Source organism: Leopardus geoffroyi, chromosome B2 (assembly GCF_018350155.1).
Source record: "Leopardus geoffroyi isolate Oge1 chromosome B2, O.geoffroyi_Oge1_pat1.0, whole genome shotgun sequence".
NCBI classification, from domain to species: Eukaryota; Metazoa; Chordata; class Mammalia; order Carnivora; family Felidae; genus Leopardus; species Leopardus geoffroyi.
The window spans coordinates 130,500,090-130,519,155 of record NC_059332.1 but is presented as its reverse complement, the minus strand read 5'-3'; the positions used below and the strand labels follow the sequence as shown (position 1 = coordinate 130,519,155).

The 19,066-nt window shown below is 36.4% G+C and overlaps 1 protein-coding gene across 9 annotated transcripts in view; it reads right to left on the bottom strand.

The window, feature by feature from the left end:
- Positions 1-19,066, bottom strand: part of UTRN (utrophin) — a 519,130-nt gene that overhangs the window by 224,305 nt on the left and 275,759 nt on the right. For 8 of the 9 annotated variants that reach the window (XM_045499918.1, XM_045499921.1, XM_045499919.1 and 5 more), the window contains one exon: positions 13,155-13,344. In XM_045499918.1, coding sequence (XP_045355874.1) covers positions 13,155-13,344 — 190 coding nt within the window. Of the gene's footprint in view, positions 1-6,945; positions 7,372-13,154; positions 13,345-19,066 lie in introns of those variants that run through there. The other variant, XM_045499925.1, reaches the window with a different exon arrangement.

The following is a 19,066-nucleotide window of genomic DNA, read 5'->3' as shown; positions in this document are numbered from 1 at the left end:
ACATGGAAAATGTAATATTGCATTTTATGCTTATGCTACTTAACATATACCTTGGCACAGGGCAGCCATCCAGTACTGATCTTTGAGTTGAAATGAAAAAAAAAAAAAAACAAACAAACACAACATAAATTTCTTATTAGAAAAGACACAGTCTGGAAAATTAGTTGACTATATTCAATTTATTCTTTTAAGGAGTCGTTATGTGTTTTTAAATATAATGATAAAAACTACATTTGAGTATAGAGAATTAGTTTCAGCGAATACATAATTCAATACTTGTGTATTGAGACTCATACCAAACTAAATTATGAATCAAAAACCAGAACCAACTATTAATTTGCATTAAAATAAACCAATCCATCTTTTTTATAAAACTGTAAAATAAGCCCATTAAAAGAGTATTATCCAATGTATAAGTTTAAACTAAAACAAGATCTTTGTTCTTTTAGAGTTAGATAGCCAGAACTCAAATATCAAAGTAGTTTTGAAAAGAGCATATTTCATTAGGTTTAAACTTCTAGGAGAAAACAAGTGTATCTCCACCTCGCAAGACTAGCAGCAATAAAATGTCCATTATAGGTGATCTGTCTCATCATCTGTAGAATGAAATAGTTGACTCAGTTTCCAACATCTCTTCACATCTTAAAGGATACTGTAAGCTACATTTCTTTAGAAAACGAAATACATAGGAAGATAATGTAAAATAAAACAGTATCTACTACTTCGTTAATGTGATTTCTCTTTCTATACCTTCTATAGTGCATTGCTCATTTTAGCCCAGTATAATCCCTAAGACTATCTGCAATTAAGCGTAAAGAGACACTACGTTCAGTTCAGGTCGTGCCACACAGTAGCTGAGCAATTATTGACAGGTTCCTTGACCTGTCAATTTACAAATCCCATTTCACCATTAGTTAAATGTGAAAAAAAACGATTATTTCCTTCCTACCTATCTCTTAAGGATAAATAATAATATAATTATTGATTAATGCCATACATATTAATGAAGAAATAGGAGAAAACACACTGTAAACTCAAGCACTTTAAAAATGAAAAGAAATGATATCAGTAGTAACAAGACTTTTTCCAGTCATGAAAGCTTGCAGTTATTTTATTGCTGTATTTGACCATTTTCCTTTCAATTTTCTTAAAGCAAAAGCAATCGTCTATTGTGAAAACAGTACAACACCTTCTTCCATTTGATGCTTTTCCAAAATTCTTGCTTAAGCTTTATCAAGCCATACTTTCATATCAGCCTAGTATTTATTGAGCATTAAAAGGCTCTGTCTGCTTTTATAAGTGAGCTTTGTTATAAATTAATCTTCTACAATTCCATAGAACTGAACTAGAAAAAGAAAAATGAAAAGAAACCCTCTGATGCACTTCATATGCTTTCCAATTTCAATTATTTGGGACTCATTTACCTTTCCCAGGAATGAATAACCTTTGTGAAACCGAGAAAGCTACCATGGCATGAAATTTTCTATATTCTTCTATCTCTATGGTAAGAGTTCTACTAATTGCTTATTTTAGAGAGCTAAAAATAAACTACCAAATATACCAAGAGAAGCTGGCAGTGATCAGAGTCACTAGTAAGAGGGAGTAGATAATGTCTGTAACTTGAAAATCCAGCAGTACATTCAGCTTAGAAATTTCCCCTTGAAATTTAATAAACTTTACCCCTAGGTAAAGGTGCATCATCAACATTTTAGTCACAATTATCAAATGCTACTCTAAAATAAAGGAGAGGTTTATCCATATCCATAATGCTAGTCCAACTCTGTCAGAATGACTTTATCCTTGATTTATAGATCACAGATCTAGACGTATACAAATAATGAAACCTTGATACCTTGGTTATTAAGGAACTATTTGAAATACAATTTTATAGAGTGGTTCTAATTATATTTTAGTTAATTGACAAAGCATTACATCATACCTAATTATACCATTCCTACCTAAAAGTACTCATTTATACATGAGTTTCTGATTAACAAAATGTTAGATAATGGTTTTTTTTTTTTAATTTTTTTTTTCAACGTTTATTTATTTTTGGGACAGAGAGAGACAGAGCATGAACGGGGGAGGGGCAGAGAGAGAAGAAGACACAGAATCGGAAACAGGCTCCAGGCTCTGAGCCATCAGCCCAGAGCCTGACGCGGGGCTCGAACTCACGGACCGCGAGATCGTGACCTGGCTGAAGTCAGACGCTTAACCGACTGCGCCACCCAGGCGCCCCAGATAATGGTATTTTTAAATGATTTTGATATACACCTTGACTTGGGGAGCTATGGCAACACAGAGATCAGAGAATCATCCAAAAATCATGCTGCTGCTTTTGGAAGCCAGAGGAAAATATCTGATGACACACAGAGATGTAAGTATTGTCTCCATAGAGCCACCTCACTTTCATCTATAATCTCAGCCTCCTGAAAGAGTGCATAAATACACAGAGAGTAAGGGAAGTAATCTGCCCAGGATCCATACAGCTATGAGGCAACATGCCTAATGCATCAACAGTGACAGGTTAGATGTAGGCAAATCCTTCCATGTATGGCATTTCCCCCCACTAAGCTTCAGCCTTCATAAATTTTCTGAAGTAACCGAACTGAGAATTTCTCATTAAACCAAGAAGAGCCAATGCTCATCTGATCAACTAGAGTTTTACCTTCAGGCTAGAAACCATTACTGTGACCTCTTCTATGATCCAAATGATCATGTCTACGATTTGATTATGGAGACTGAAAGCTGACCTTACAATACCTACATCTCAACATTCAGATCAGGACAGAGTAAGAGCACCATCACCCTAAAACACATGAATATTTGAGTACTCAAGAATAGTAGTTTCCCACCTGGAAAAAGAATAATAAAGGTGGGGAAATGTTTGGGAATAAAAAACATAAAATTTAACTATGTGGGGTGCAAACGATTTGAAAAGACACCATTCCATTCCACATCTTCTTAAAAACACATACTCAATCTTAACTATCTCTAAATAAAGGGAAGCCACATATGTAGATGAAAATGGAATGTAGATGTACTTTGTCAGTGAATCTGAAACTGTTCATAGACTATGCGCGTTTGTGGTCATACATCCTTGCCTGGTGACAGTGTAACCCTCCACATAGTTCCATGTTGTCTACATGCAAACACACATACACAGAGCAAACCTCTGTAGACCTCACTGGTCAATCTAGATTTGCTGGGCAAGATCTTCTGGACTCTAGTTTTCAGAGTACTCATCGAAACCACAGAAGACATGGTTTCTTAGGGAGGACTTGAAGATCAGCACCATCATGAAAGCCTGAGTGCCCCAAAAGGCAAGGCTACGAATAGCCAGTTTCACAAAATCAACAGTCACCAAAATGGTGTGTGTATGAGAGAGAAAAGGACAACCAACTGGGGTGCAAGAAGAGAACAGTGGAAAGTAAGAACAAAATTATGCTCTACTAATATTTAATATGTGATTTTCCCATGGCATATGTGTATAACTTTTTAAATGGATATATATTTATGTATGTGTGTGTGTGTGTGTGTGTGTGTATATATATATATATATATATATATATATATACACATATATATGTTTAAAATGTTTTTACTGATAGGACTACATGATCAAAAAGGTTTGCAGATGATTAAAGCCATATAAGCCAAACTGATTTATATACATATGCAGGCAAATAGAACTTATAATACTTAAATCAAAAATTTTTTAATGCTTAAGTCATGAGGAATTCAGTTTATAACACTAATTTTTTTCCTCATTTTTCGATAATGGTTCCTATCTCAATCTGCTTTACAAAAAAAAAAAAAAAAAAGCTGATTTCACCATGCCTGCAATTAATAAATATTTTACAAAAGTTGGCAGTAAGAAAGAAAACAGGACTTACAGAATTCCTTTCCAACTCAACATAAATTCAGCTTTAATACAAAGATTTAATAATAAAATTTCCTCAAATAATCAGATAACAAGGAAAACAAATTAAAGTCGATTTTATTTTTTAATCACCTGCATTCAGTTCTATTTTTGCTGTGCTCTATTAATATTTTAAAGGAACTAAGCAATCAAAACCAAATCTGGAAGAATTAGCATCCAACATGAGGTGATTTTAGGTCATCAGGGCAATTTCATTGCTGCTAATTATATCTCCAAATAAACAACACTTCTGTTTCAGTGTCCTGACCAAATTTTATGGGATGTACCATAAGGAAGAAATATTTTCAAAGGCAAAAATACAAGTGAATGTGTAAATAGGTGGAGAGGAGGAAAAGCACATTTTAACTCCAACAGCCATGAATTCCAGGGGCCTCCTTCTATGATTTCCCCCCCTTCAAAACATACAGGAAAACACATAAAATGAGAATATTCAACACAAATTTCCAAATGTGTAACACATGAACTATTTTCTAACACTCAGAAGAAGTTTGAAAATAAGCAAAGACATGGTATCACAGAGAATAATATAATATGTAAAAAGAGAGATCCTAAAAATGACTAAAAAAGAGGATAAGAATATTAACAGACACTGGATTTCAAACTGCCAATATGAATTTAAAAGAGTCACATCTCCTTTACATTATGCAACATTTTTTTTTCTCATTCACTTTGGTCTGTAAATGTATTTACAAGAGACCTCTATATTTTTATGAAGAAACATTGAAAACTTACAGCATTTCCTTTCTAAGAAACTAAATTTAGACAATGTAGGAGGTATAGGGAGAGACAGTCATTATAACATGGACAATTTAAGGGGGAAAGAATTTAAAGTGTCTTAAAGCAAATAAATACCAAACTTGTTTAAACACTGAAGTAATACAGACTACTGATAATTATAATACAATTATGTGTTTTCATTTTCTATAAATAGATACCTACCTATGTCAATATGTGAGATAGCAACTGTTAAATATTTAGTTCTGCAACCAAGACTTTTATTTATACCATGTAAGTTAATACAGCTCAGTAACTAAGATCAATTTTCAAAACATAACCAAGCAAATAAATAATATCTGTTACTATCTGGTTTTTGCATAGCAATTTGGCCATTTCCTATTCTGGACTTCAGTTTCTTAGCCAAAATCTCATATATCACTGCCTTCTATTGACACCTGCTGGAGAGTACTGGAATTGCATATTTCTCATTTCATTATCTGGGCAGTTGTTAATTCTGCATCTGAGGAAAGAAATGTGGAAGATAACATTCCAACTGCAAATAACACAAGTTTTAATTTTCTAAAAGCAAAAGTAGCATTCATTCTCAACATTTAAATTTTAATGTTTCCTTTAGGAAATTATGACTCTCAAGAAATCTATCCAAAGCATACTTCTCATGGGAATAACTTACCCAATGACTTCAGTAGTTGAATTTGTGCATATTTGGGGTATAATTATGAAACTAAGTAACTTTCTCTAGTATCTGAACTTCTACTGTTTCCTGCCTCAGACTAAATACTTGGATCACATGACTTGAGAAAAGTATTTGATTTTGTGAAAGTGTGCATACAAATGGATCAGAAAAATAACCTAGCTAATACAAAAAGAATGCTTTATATATTCACACTTGTAGTTAAAGAGGTAAAGTAACATGCATTAGTGAATGAGTTTTTATTGTTATCAAAACTGCCTGTCCCTGAAATACATAACGTGTTTATACCAGAATAAACTTATTATCTAAAGTCAACCAAAACACAACACATTGAAATAATTAATTTAAGGGTTTTAGTAACTAAATTAATTATTAAGTTACATTACATTTTAATTAACTTCATGCAAATGAACACATTTGGAAGTATTTCTGTAAAGAATGCCACACTACTCATCTGTCCCTTAAAACTTAAAAAAAAAAAAAAAAAAAGTTTCTGGAAAGAAATACGTTTAATTGACCAAACTGCAAAAGGTGAAAATATATGACAAAGTTAATACAATACTACTCCTCCTGCCCCCAATGCACTACTACATAATATGCGGTTTAGGTGCCTGGACATGTCCTATTTTGTAACATCAGAAAATTAATATTGCCCTAGAGACAGTTGTTCCAGTTCCAAATGAGTTTGGGCAGCTAACAGGGCAACAAGATATTCTTGAGAATGGTACTGAGAGCATGATGTGAAGGAAGAATGTGACACTGCGGTGCTATAATAAATTGCTTTACATTCCTGGTAGAATTCCTTCCTTTTGATCAAACTGCTCGAGTTTTTGACAAAAGTAATGAGGCACTATGAACCTGGTATAAATCAAACAAAACGATGATGAAAAATAGAAGAGCTAACTTTTTTTTTAATACAGGAGCTCATTCAATGGTTTATGATTAGGATGACGTAGTATTTGAAATTTGCAACTGTCAAACAAGTTGCCTCCTGAAAGTGTACTTAATCCACCTGTTCAAATAAAATTAAGTTCTTCAAGTTTAACTATAGCATATGAAGATTCAAGAGTATAGGGGATATTTTACGATGAGATTCAGTCTAGGAGTTTCTAAAATGTGCTTTATTTTTTTTTTAATTGAAAAAAACAATTAGCTCTAAAGGGATAGAGAGTTTTTAAGTAATCTACTGAAAGATTATTTTCAACTGCTCTTTTACATTTACTAAAATTTACACAAAATTAATATAGCATGCAATATTAAGACCCTACAAAGTATCACGGAGGTAACAGGTCTTAATGAATGTAGTTTTGCCATATTTTCTCCAAACAGTTTATCAGCCCTTCTCAGAAGATAGGTTTTCGTCAAATGCAAAATAAAATACGCACTGAAACAATACTTGTTTTAGATTCCTAAACAAAATTTAATGAAGCAACTCACTTTAACAGCTCTTACAATCCGTCACTAAGAAAAGGAATCTTTCCTTGCTAAGAACGCTGAAAGGTTAGTTTTTAGAGCCTGAGAAACAGTAGAATTGTCAGACACCCGAGATCCTCATTTTCAATCACTCAGTTACCTTACAGAGCTTCTGATACCGAGGAGAAGAAACTGCCATCCTTTGTAAACGATGTAACAAAACCACAACTTTCTGCAGAGATGTTCTCACCACAGCCATCATTTTAAGTTTACCACACTTCTGGAGACACCTCAGAATTTGCATTATAAATGAAGAGCAATGATCATTTCCTCCCGGTCACTGGACAATGATTTGCCAGTTCTCTGAGCATGCTCGTTTCCAGGAATGCATTTGAAAGATACAGGGGTTTAGATGCTAGGCAAAAGGAGGCTGGTATTCCTTCAACTTCTTCTCAATTTAAAAAACACACACAAACGCCACAAAGAAAGCCCCCCAGCAGATGCTCACAGCCGGTACTTGCTCAGCTCGGCATGGCCAGACAATGAGCAAGTTGTTGAGCCAAACGCTGCCTGCTGCTGGAGAGGAGTGCGCTCTGGCTGTGTAGCCAAAAAGGATATTAAGTGAAACATTAAAGCTGCAGATACATAGCAGACATCTCCTGGGAACGGAGATTCAACACATCACCACGGTGCATGCCTTGAAGCTAGTTTATATTAAGAGATGGAGTGGCATTCATTCACTCACTCTGAGAGATGCGTTCACTCCCCGACTGAATGCAGCTCGGGCCGTGCTCTGTGGGATGACTGAATAGACATTGTTATAAATCTTGAGAAGAGCAGAAACGTACCTGACTCTAATGATAGCAGCCCATACATTAAGTGCTATAAATCACCTCCAGACAGGTCTCAGAACAAGATCATCTAAAATAAAACGAAACAAAAAATGCCTGTGGGGGGGGGGGGGTATGTGGCTTTACCTACAGCACCCTAAAACCAGTGTCGTCCGTGGGCTCTCTGATGCTTGCCTAGGAGAAAAGCCACTAGAAACTGAATTTCTAATGTTAGGTTAGGACTTCTCTAATTAAACAGTAAAGTTAATAAAATTTTTAAAAAGTCTGTAACTGCTAACATTCTAAATTACCACGTTTCCCCTTAGACAGCATCTTCGTGATCTCATTTTATTTGCCATAAAGCTGTTTTAATTTTATGAGTAAGAAATATAAAACATGATTATACGATATAAAAACGCAGGACAGAATTTGGGGGCTTTATATGTATGTGTATATGGGAGATGTGCTTTCCACTGCAGCTTGGATACTATTACAAATATCAATTGGGGTAAAGTACCCTTAGGAAATGAGCAAAATCACCCAGAATGATTAAATGACTGGGTCAAGGGGCACAGCCAGAAATAGAAGACAGACGTTTCTCATTATCAGTGTCCTGCTCAAACTAATAACCCAGGTAAGGCTGCTATTTCTCTAATGTTGTCACGGTTCTTTGAAAGAAATACAGTGTTGAAAGTATTTGTTTCTCTTCTTTTACTTTGTCTGCTTTCTCAGCCCTTCATGTTAGAGCATGATTGAAAGTCCTATATTGGGTCTTACAGAGTTGTTGTGTTTATCAAGCAGTGTTTTTGTGTATTTTTCTGCTTCTGCTTGTATATTTTTTTCCCTGCAGGTCTATACTGAGAACCTCTACTGCCTCCCTCTGGATAGGCTAACAACATCAAAACATCTCTACAAAGCCAGAATCGGAAGAGGCAGTCAATTAATGATGTAATTAAAAATATTAAGTTATCATACAAATATACAGAACCAGAAAGTAGATTTGTGATTATTTAGGGGCAGGGGGTTAGAGGGTTGGTAATGGGGGATTGATAGCTAAGTGGCATGTGATTTCTTTTTGGGATGAGGAAAATGTTCTGTTTGATTGTAGTGATTGTTACATACCTTTCGCACTTAAAAACAACTGACCTGTACACTTTAAATGGATGGATTGTGTGAAACGTGGAATTATATGTCATAAAGCTGCTATCAAAAAAAAATATATGAAGTTGTAATTCCTGTCCCTGAACCAGCAGATAAAGTTTGCACAACAGAGGTATACCACCCCCGCACCCCCAAACACAATGCTGGCTATGGAGCTGGGTACCAGGGAAGATCGGCAACAATCTAAATCATCAAAGTCTGCACCTATGGAGTGAGAGGATGAAAATTAGGCTGAAAGAGAACACAGGAGATGAAAATATAATAATCCAAAAACACATCTTGTGCGAGAGCAAAAACAGCCACCTACTTATTGTAAGAACAACCCAGAAAGGCAGCAGGGCAGCAGGATTTTCTCCAGAAAAGAATCAGATTAGCTCTATTAATTGGTTACTGCCAAAATGTAAAGCTTATATTTTGAAATATAATTAAAATGATAATAATATCCTAGAATGTAGACAGGAAAATTGAGAATAAATGCATTTGAACGAACAGATAAACTGATAGGGAAGCCAATAGTAGGCTTTCATTCCAAAGGGGGGGGGAAAAAAGTTTCTGCACTTTAGCCAAATTCCCTCACCTAAATATAGAAACACAGTGACTGCTGCATACTGGGGCATCTCCTCCTGGATGTTACTCACAAACCTTATTTCAACATAGTCCAAATGAGACGTAGCATTCCTTCACACTCCACACCAACTTGCACCCTTGCCCTGACTTGTTCTTTCCTTCTATTCCTCATCTCAGGCTCTAATCCCACCTGGCAATCTTCTCCCTCTCTACCATACGATCAAGACATTAGGTCTATTCCCCCTGTGATTGCCTCATTTCTGGTCATAATCACCTCTCACCAGATGGCTGCAAGACTATCTTACCGGACCTCATGCACTGCTATTAATCTTGCCCAGTTCAAACCCATTCCTCGCAATGCCATCAGCCAGAGTCCTGTAAAACGCAAATCCCCTTGCATCACCCTCTTGCTCAACAACACTCTTCAATGACTTCTCCCTGTTGCCACTGGGTTACGATATAAAAAACTCAGCAAGTCGAACAAGACCCTCTGTGACCTGAACCACTCAGAAACTCAGAGCTTCTCTCTCCAAAGGACTGGGTTTTCTCTTGCCAGCTCTGCTGAGGAGTAAAGCCTTACTGCCTTGCAGTCAGGCAATGAAACATAAATACATAAATCCAAATGGTCACCCATCCTTAACAGAAATGGCATGTATCATAGCACACTCCCAGCAATGAATCTTCATCTTCCATTGTGCTTCTAAACTATCATTTATCAAAATTCACCCAAAATTACCTTAAGATGAATACAGAATAAGCTTCTTCATCTTCATGAAATACTCCTCTATCTTTGTATCCAGCGGTCATGAGACATGGAGCAAGTCCAAACAGCGAGTGTGACATGTAAGCAGTTCTACATACGCCCCTTGTGCACAGGGCACACATAGGCCAAGGCCCTCATTCCACCTTTTTTAGCACACCCCTAAACCGCCCACCCACCCCCACCACCACCATGCCACCAGAAAATGCATTTTATAATTTCAGGCACTTTTGTTTATACATTTATTTTCTTCAACAAACATCTTTTCCTTCCCCAAAAAGTTTGCATTTTCATTCTCTATTCACTCCCACAAAAGGACGAGTCACCAGCACAAAAAGTCACAGGATAATTTAAGTTCTCTCATCTCAGGAAGACTAAGCAAAAGGTACTAAGTCTCTACATGCATCTACTTATAAGGTGCCAAAAATAAAGCCATAGCATTTTTTTAATAAAATAGAGAGGATGTTTTAAAATGAAGATCATTTTGGGGCACCTGGGCGGCTCAGTCGGTTGAGCATCTGACTTCAGCTCAGGTCATGATCTCAGGATTTGTGAGTTCGAGCCCTGCATCAGGCTCTAAGCTGATAGCTCAGAGCCTGGAGCCTGCTTCAGATTCTGTCTCTCTCTCTCTCTCTCTCTCTCTCTGCCCCTCCTCTATTTGTGCTCTTGCTCTCTCTCTCAAAAATAAATAAATACACAGAAGACAATATTTTTAGTAAATAAAATAAAATGAAGATCATTTTTAAAAGGAGCAAGGCAGTGAAAAATCATGCAAATTACTATCATGGGAAATACCCTAAACAAAAACAAATACATGTATTTATCCTTAGACAAAGACACTGTAACAGGCTCTTAATATATGCCCCTCTTTAATACTTCTTAGGAGTCACAACATTAAATTTCAGCAACATTAAATTATTTTCGAGAGACATTTACTATACATGCCATAATTTCAGTCAGCAAGCTTTCTTTCTTGATGCTGGTTGCCAGAAGACAAGCAATCTTAGGCTTAGTTATTTTTATTTGGAAAGATTTTAAGCATCTTCATTTACATTTATTTCCTCAGTTTTGAGTATTCGTTAAGTATTGAGAAGAATTTTGGCTATGGTAAAAATATATCCCAAGATAAAATGTGCCAGAAGACATTATCAACCTTTAAAATAGGTCTGTTTTGCTGATCTTCATCATCAAGGTTCATGTCAAGCCTCCTTCACTCATTGTCTATACACTGTTGCAGCCTCAAATGCACAGCCTGGTGTCTTTTGAGTTTAACACCATTACGTAAAGTAAGCATCCGTGAGCATTTATAAGTCTGGCTTCCAGTTGTTTAAATCATAAAAAATAATATATTCTAGCATCTGCCTACAGTTAGAGCCCTCTCTAACCCCCTGAAAGAGAGATGATAGCTAAATATTTTATCGAATAACATGTATGGTGTTTTCCTCAGATTCTAGACGGTAAGACAAAAGGACATATTTAACCTCGATAGTTGCTCAGTCACCCTCATTACCAAGTCACAAGTGTATTATGCAATGAATAAAAAGTAAGAAGTAATGTAATTAAACATGGATTTTCATTAAATTAATCTTGAGGACTCCACCATTAAAATACCCTAATAGTCTTTACACGTGGGAACAAGTTACAAAGAAGTCTATTCCTGAAAGGTCCTTTTAAAAAAATAATTTATAACTTTTTAGTGAAAATAATTTCAAATGTAGAGAAAATTTGTAAGAATAAGAACAATTATGGGGGGCCTGGGTGGCTCAGTCGGTTAAGCGGCCAACTTCGGATCAGGTCATGATCTCACGGTCCATGGGTTCGAGCCCCGCGTCAGGCTCTGTGCTGACAGCTCAGAGCCTGGAGCCTGTTTCAGATTCTGTGTCTCCCTCTTTCTCTGACCCTCCCTTGTTCATGCTCTCTCTCTCTCTCTGTCTGTCTCAAAAATAAATAAATGTTAAAAAAAAAAAAAAAAGAATAAGAACAACTCCCAGAAAGCTACTGTACCCTTTAACCAGATTCGTATATTTGTGACCATTCTGAGGTTTCAAGGGAAAAGAATTCTAAGAAAAGACTCAAAAAGATCATCACACTGAATTTCATAATGGTGAAGTTAGGGTCCACAGGAAGTAGTCAGTATTTACCTAGAATGTACACGTATGACACTAGGTAGGCAACAATATGGAGTAACATAATGTCTGCCCTTGAGGAGCCAAGTGATCAGCCGGGACAGGACGGACATGCCTCAGATGGCACCGAGTCATGAGTTCACAAGCATATCAGAAATAATAACTGTCAGAATGACGTGAGACTGACAAGACATAAAGAAATATGCAGATGTGAAACTGGTAGACAAGCAGACTTCTCCATTAAAATAGGTTTTCACACCAAGTCCTCAATGAGAAGGCCTGTGATTGGCCGGATTAGGTCATTCTATACAAAGATGGTAAGTTCAAGGGCACTGAAGCAGTCGTACTTGGGGGCAGAGAAAAGATACAGATGTGCTACGTGACATTTCTCATAAACTTTTGTAAAGGAAAGATTTTGTTAGCATGTTTCGTAGAGGAGAGATAGTTGAACCTCAGACTCCATATACAATCATAGTATCGAGCTAATGACATAAAAGTAATAATGTTCTTAAGCCTAATGTTCGTAGTTGTAAATTAAGCCACAGAGCCTTTGCAGCTTCATATTAAGTACTTTGAAGTAAATGGAGAAAGAAACAACTTCATATTAAAAGGAGGTGCCCTTATAATTTAGGATTCAATAAGGCTAAGTGTAATAGGGCTTAAAATGACAAAAACAGAACAGCTCTGAGTCTATTAGTCTAAATAAACAATTATTACTCCCATAAAACGGGGTTTTCCTCTATTATTAAGTAAAACTATTTTTATAGCTCTTATTTCCAGAAACCAATTATTTACGGGGGAGCATGGACCTCCTAACAGAATTAAGTAACAACCTCACCTTTTAATGGTAATAAATTTGCATGCAGCTGCATCAAAAGAGCGCAGTAAAAATAAAAGCACTGGGTGCAGTGCCCCGTGCACTTGCCTGCATCTGCTGTGTGAGCTCCCTGGCCAAGCCGCTGTCCTGAAGAGCATTCTCCCGCTGAGAGGCATCTGCAAGCACGTTCACTGTGGTCTCTGCTTCTTGTATCCACTTCAGGAAGTTCTCCAGATCCCTACGAGAGGCCTGCACTGTCCTCAGTTCAGCTTCCAAGGCGCTCTGTCTGTCGCCAACGCTGCAAGTAACAACACGACACGCACGTTTCCATGACTTTCGGTGTGACAGTCCGGACCGTGCAACCCCGAAAAACACATTAACAGCCTCCGAGGAACCTTTATTATTTAAGTGCCTAATGTAACTGGGACATTTATTGATCTGTGTATCTTGAATAATTCTGAATGAGAGGAGTGATGTGAATAGTGAGAAGAGGGAGAGAGACATATAAATATGAACAAAATAACACCCATATCATAAAATAATCATGACTCCATTTTACAACTCCTAATTGTATATTAAGTTATTCCCTGATATTTTATTTCAATACCTTAGCATAATGCCTAACACTCAAAGGAAGTATCAATAAATATTCATACAACAAGTGACTAAATGAATTCTAGGAAGCAGTAAAATCTGAAGAAATATGATAAAATGAAAATAATTTTAAGGGCTTACTTTACGTATTTTAAAACAACTCAAATCAATACAAATTGGTTCTTTAAACTGATTTAATAATATTACATTTGGAAAACATTGGAAAATCAAGCTTCTATAAACCCTTCATTAAACCGAAGTCAAAACTAATACATAGAACTATCATGGAGTTGCATGATTTAAGACAGATACATTCCTGGGGCAACTACGTGGCTCAGTTGGTTAAGCATCCGACTCTTGATTTCATCTCAGGTCATGATCTCACAGTTCATGAGACTTAGCCTTGCATCAGGCTCTGCGCTGACAGCGTGGAGCCTGCTTGGGATTCTCTCTTTCTCCCTCTTTCTCTCTGCCCCTCCCTCACCTGTGATCACTCATGCATTCTCTCTCTCTCTTTCAAAATAAATAAATTTAAACATTTAAGAGATATACATTCCTGTATATTCAACCTTTAAAACTTTTTATGCCTCAAAGCTCCATAATAAGAAAAAAAATGCTAAAAGTAGATACTAACAATTACACCCTAAGTGTTTAAACCCAAGGGAACTGAAGACATATATCTACACTTGCACACAAATTTTCATATAGCATCATTATTTCTGATAGCCAAATGGTAGAATCAACCCAAATGTTTATCAATAGAGAAATGGATAGATAAAATGTAGTATACATGTAGTATACTCAGCCATAAAAAAAAGGAGTGAAATACTGATACACGCTATAACATGTATCAACCTTGAAAGTATGCCAAGTGGAAGAAGCCAGACATAAGAGGCTACATATTGTGTGATTCCATTCATGTTTATATGAAATTTCCAAAAGAGGTAAATCCACACAGAATGAAGAGAGATTAGTTGTTGCCTAGGACTGGAGAAGAAGGCAATGTGGATTGACTGCTAATGGGTATTGTGTTTCTCTTTGGGGTGATAAAATGTTCTGAAATTAAGAGTATTGCTGTGGTTGCACAACATGGTGAATATGCTAAAAATCACTGAGTTGTACACTTTAAAAGAGTTAATTTCATGGTATGTGAACTATATAACAATAAAAAAATCAGTATGTGTAATGTAATCTCATTTATATTTATATATATTTTCTACCCCATCCACTCATCTATCCATACATCATGCATCCATCCATCTGTCTTATATACAGGACTGTCTGTATATTTAGATAAAAGGATAAATGCCTGTAATGTTAATATTAAAACAGTTATTTCTAGGTGCTGGGATTTAAGGTGGTTCACTTTCCTGTTTGTACTTTTCTGTAGTCTTTGATTTTACAATGAACATCCATCTTCACACATCAATGAACAAATTCTTAAATGAATGGGTAAAAGATTTAAACGGGCCATCATAGAAGATACATGGATGGTAAATAAGCACATACTCATCATCGGTACTCATCAGAGAAATGTATATTCAAGCCACAATGAGACATTAGAATGGCTTTAGAAAATTATTATACCAACTACTGGGGAAAATGCAGAATAACTGCCACACTCATACATTGCAAATGGGAGTGCAAAATGGTACTGCCATCGAAAAACAGTTTGACAGCTTTTTTAATGAAGTTAACCAGGTACTCAAGAACAATCTAGCAATCCTACGCCCAAGTATTTGCTCCAAAGAAATGAAAACATATATTCACACAAAATCCATATCCAAATCTTTGAGGCAGCTTTATTCATAATGGCCCCGAACAGGTAATCACCCAAATATCATCAGGTGATAAATAGATAAACTGTGGTGTATGCATACAATGGAATACTACTCAACAATAAACTGATAGATGCAACAACATGGATGGAATCTCAAATGCATTTTGCTAAGCCAAAAAAGCCAGGCACGAAAGCTTTATGTTCCCATTCATAAGCCATTCTAGAAAGTCGTCAACCTCATCTGAGCATTTACCTACTAAACAGTCTCCAGTAGTGTTTGGTTGCCTAGAATAAACCCAAATTGCTTTTCCTGAAACTCAATGTCCTCCACAATCTGTCACGAATTCACTTTTCTAACTTATTCCCTAGTTCTCTCCAAAACTCTCTTCAGATCAACATGGTATGCTCCTATTGTTCTAGGATATTCTTAATACTGTGTCCACCCAAAAACTTCATATCCACATAAAAATGTCCTTCTAACCACCTCCACTTATCAAAATCCTGCCAATTCTTTCAGGGGTAAGGACCACCTTCTTCAGAACATCCCAGCCCAATTAGATTTCCTTGCTTTAAGTTCATAAAAGGTCACTGCTCCTCTTTATCCAGAAAGTAATCACATGGGGGCACCTGGGTGGCTCAGTCAGTTGAGTGTCAGCCTCTTGATTTCAACTCAGGTCATGTCCAGGACTGTGGAACTGAGCTCCATGAACTGTGTGCTGAGTGTGGAGCCTGTTTAAGACATTCTCTCTCTCTTTCTCTCTCTCTCTCTCTCTTTCTTCCCTCCCTCTTCCACACCCACCCCTCTCCCCTGCTAACGCAGCTCTCTTGGAAAAAAAAAAAAAGCTTTAAAAAACATGGATCCTGGAAAAGCCCTTGGATTGTGATCTTGTTACACACTTAAATTAATTTGTATTACATATATTTGTTTCCTGTCCTCCTGTTCTGTAGACTCACTATGGGCAGAAGGAGTCTTGTATATCTCCATATTTCTCAGAGTCCTTATTACAGTATTATAATAAGTATTTATAGGAAAAGGACAATCAAGATTGTAAATCAGGAAAATATATATAAGAAGCAGAAAACAGGGGAGCCCAGAGAGAAGCAAACAGGGGAGAAGAAAACAGGCCTCCATACTAATGGTGAGAAAAGACCTCAAAAGACACAGTCGATGAATTGGGTCAGATGAGGGCTAGGTTTTTTTGTTTTAACTAGATGAAACTAACAAAGGATACATTCGGACAAAACAAGGAAATAACCCAAAAGAGAAAAGAAAAACACGCACAAAAAAAAAAAAAAAAAAAAAAAAAAAAGACAAACCCACATTAGATCCATGAAATAGGGATTCCAAACTAGGAGAAAACCACAGAAAATCCTCAGGATTATGGCCCAGAAAGTATGTCTGCAGAAGAAATGTCTCCAAGTAAAAATATTAGAAGTAATAGACTGCTTACTATGATCGACTTTGTGAGAAATTATACTGTCAGGTCATTGACAAATGTGGGAAGAATTAGTAATAGGTACAAAGGAACCTAAGTACATAAAAGCAAGGCAATTATTAATTTCAGATGAAAAAAACAAGAAGCAAAATTATAGTAAACTTCAGTGCTTGGCTGTTGATGATGGTTAGACACACATAACAGTGTCAACACAGAATAACTGTTTATCTAAAACTTCAGCATTAAGGGGCCTTTGGGTGGCTCAGTCTGTTAAGCAACTGACTCTTGGTTTTGGCTCAGGTCACAATCTCAAAGTTCATGGGTTCAAGCCCCGCATCGGGATCTGCACTGACAGTGCACGGCCTGCTTGGGATTCTCGCTCCCTCTCTCTCTGCCTCTTCCCCACTTGGGTGTTCTCTCTTTCTCTTTCTCTCTCTCTTAAAATAAATAAATATTTAAACAATTAAAAAACAACATTAAGAATAAAAATAAAAATTCAGCAATGAGATGATATAGCCACTGTGGAAAACAGTACGGTGATTCCTCAACAAATTAAAAATAGAAGTAACATATGATCTGTCAATTCTGCTGTTGTGGATACACCCAAAAGAATTGAAAGCAGCATCTTGAAAACATTTGCCCCCCATGTTCACAGCAGCATAATTCACAATAAGTAAAATGTGGAAGCAACCCAAGTGTCCATCAACTGATGTATGGATAAGTAAAATGTGATATATACATACAAGGGAACATTATTAAGCCCTAAAAAGGAAAGAAATTCTGACATATGCTACAACATGGATGAACCTTCAGCACATTATACTAAGCGAAATAAGTTAGTCAAAAAAACACAGATACTGTATAATTTCACTTACATGAGGTACTTAGAGTAGTCAAATCCAAACAGAGAGTAAAATGGTGGTTGCCAGGAATGGGAGAAAGAAAGAATGGGGAGTTATCGTTTAATGAACACAGAGTTTTCACTCTGCAAGATAAAAAGAGTTATGGGCATGGTCGGTGGTGATGGCTGCACAACGGCATGAATATTTAATACCACTGAACTATAGACTTAAAAATAGTTAAGATGGTAAATTTTGTGTTATGCATATTTTACCACAATAAAAATAAAGTGAAAAAAAAATTCAATGATGAGGAAGGGAAGAGAACAGTGGCATGAGAAAGCTATGCCCTATGTATTTACCAGAATAGGATATCAATAGACAATATCTAATATTGATGTATTGGAAGATAATGGTATACTCATTTTATTTAGAATATGGAAATGTATAAATGACATAAGGAGAAGCCAAAAGAAGATAAAGTAGTTGCTCCTGGCGGGGGGGGGGGGGGGGGGGGGGGGGAATGAACCATGGTGAACAGTGAGAGAACCACTATATTTTGTAATACACCTTTAAGTACTTCTAATTTTTTAAAACATATGTATATATTTCTTTACTTTTTATTTAAAAAAAATTTTTTAATGTTCATTTATTTTTGAGAGAGAGACAGTGTAAGCAGGGGAGGGGCAGAGAGAGAGGGAGACACAGAATCCGAAGCAGGCTCCAGGCTCTGAGCTATCAGCACAGAGCCTGATGCGGGCCTTGAACCCACAAGCTGTGAGATCACGACCCGAGCCAAAGTCAGACGCTCAACCGACTGAGCCACCCAGGCGCCCCTATTTCGTTACTTTTTAAATTTTAGAAGTTACCCACTAGAATTTGGGTGGTTGGCAGTACTGGTGTTGTTTAATCTTCCACCCAATTTTTAAAACATCAACAGAAAAACTATTACGAATAACCAAATAAAGGCAGTACCAAAAAGGTACTAAAAAGCAAAAAATTACAGGAGTACACATATGCAATTAGTTGACCATGAGTAGGCACCTCTAAACACTCATGTAAAACTAATGACTATAAAATTTGATGAAGTCAAATGCTTTAATTTTACAGAATCATTATCATTTATTTTGAAGAATATTCACATGTATGTAATAGGTTATGTGGCAAACAGCTAATGTAAAAACAGATCATTATAGATTAGCTCTGTTAAACCTTAAGAATGCCCAGGCTAGAAAAAAAGGATGCAAATGTCTGAGAATCCAATGGGTTTATTTATTTACCTTTAAAAATGAACCAATCACTAATCCTCGGTCCAGAGCTTTAGTGTTTACATTCTTTACCTTAAATATCCTTCATCCCCACCCCCATTCC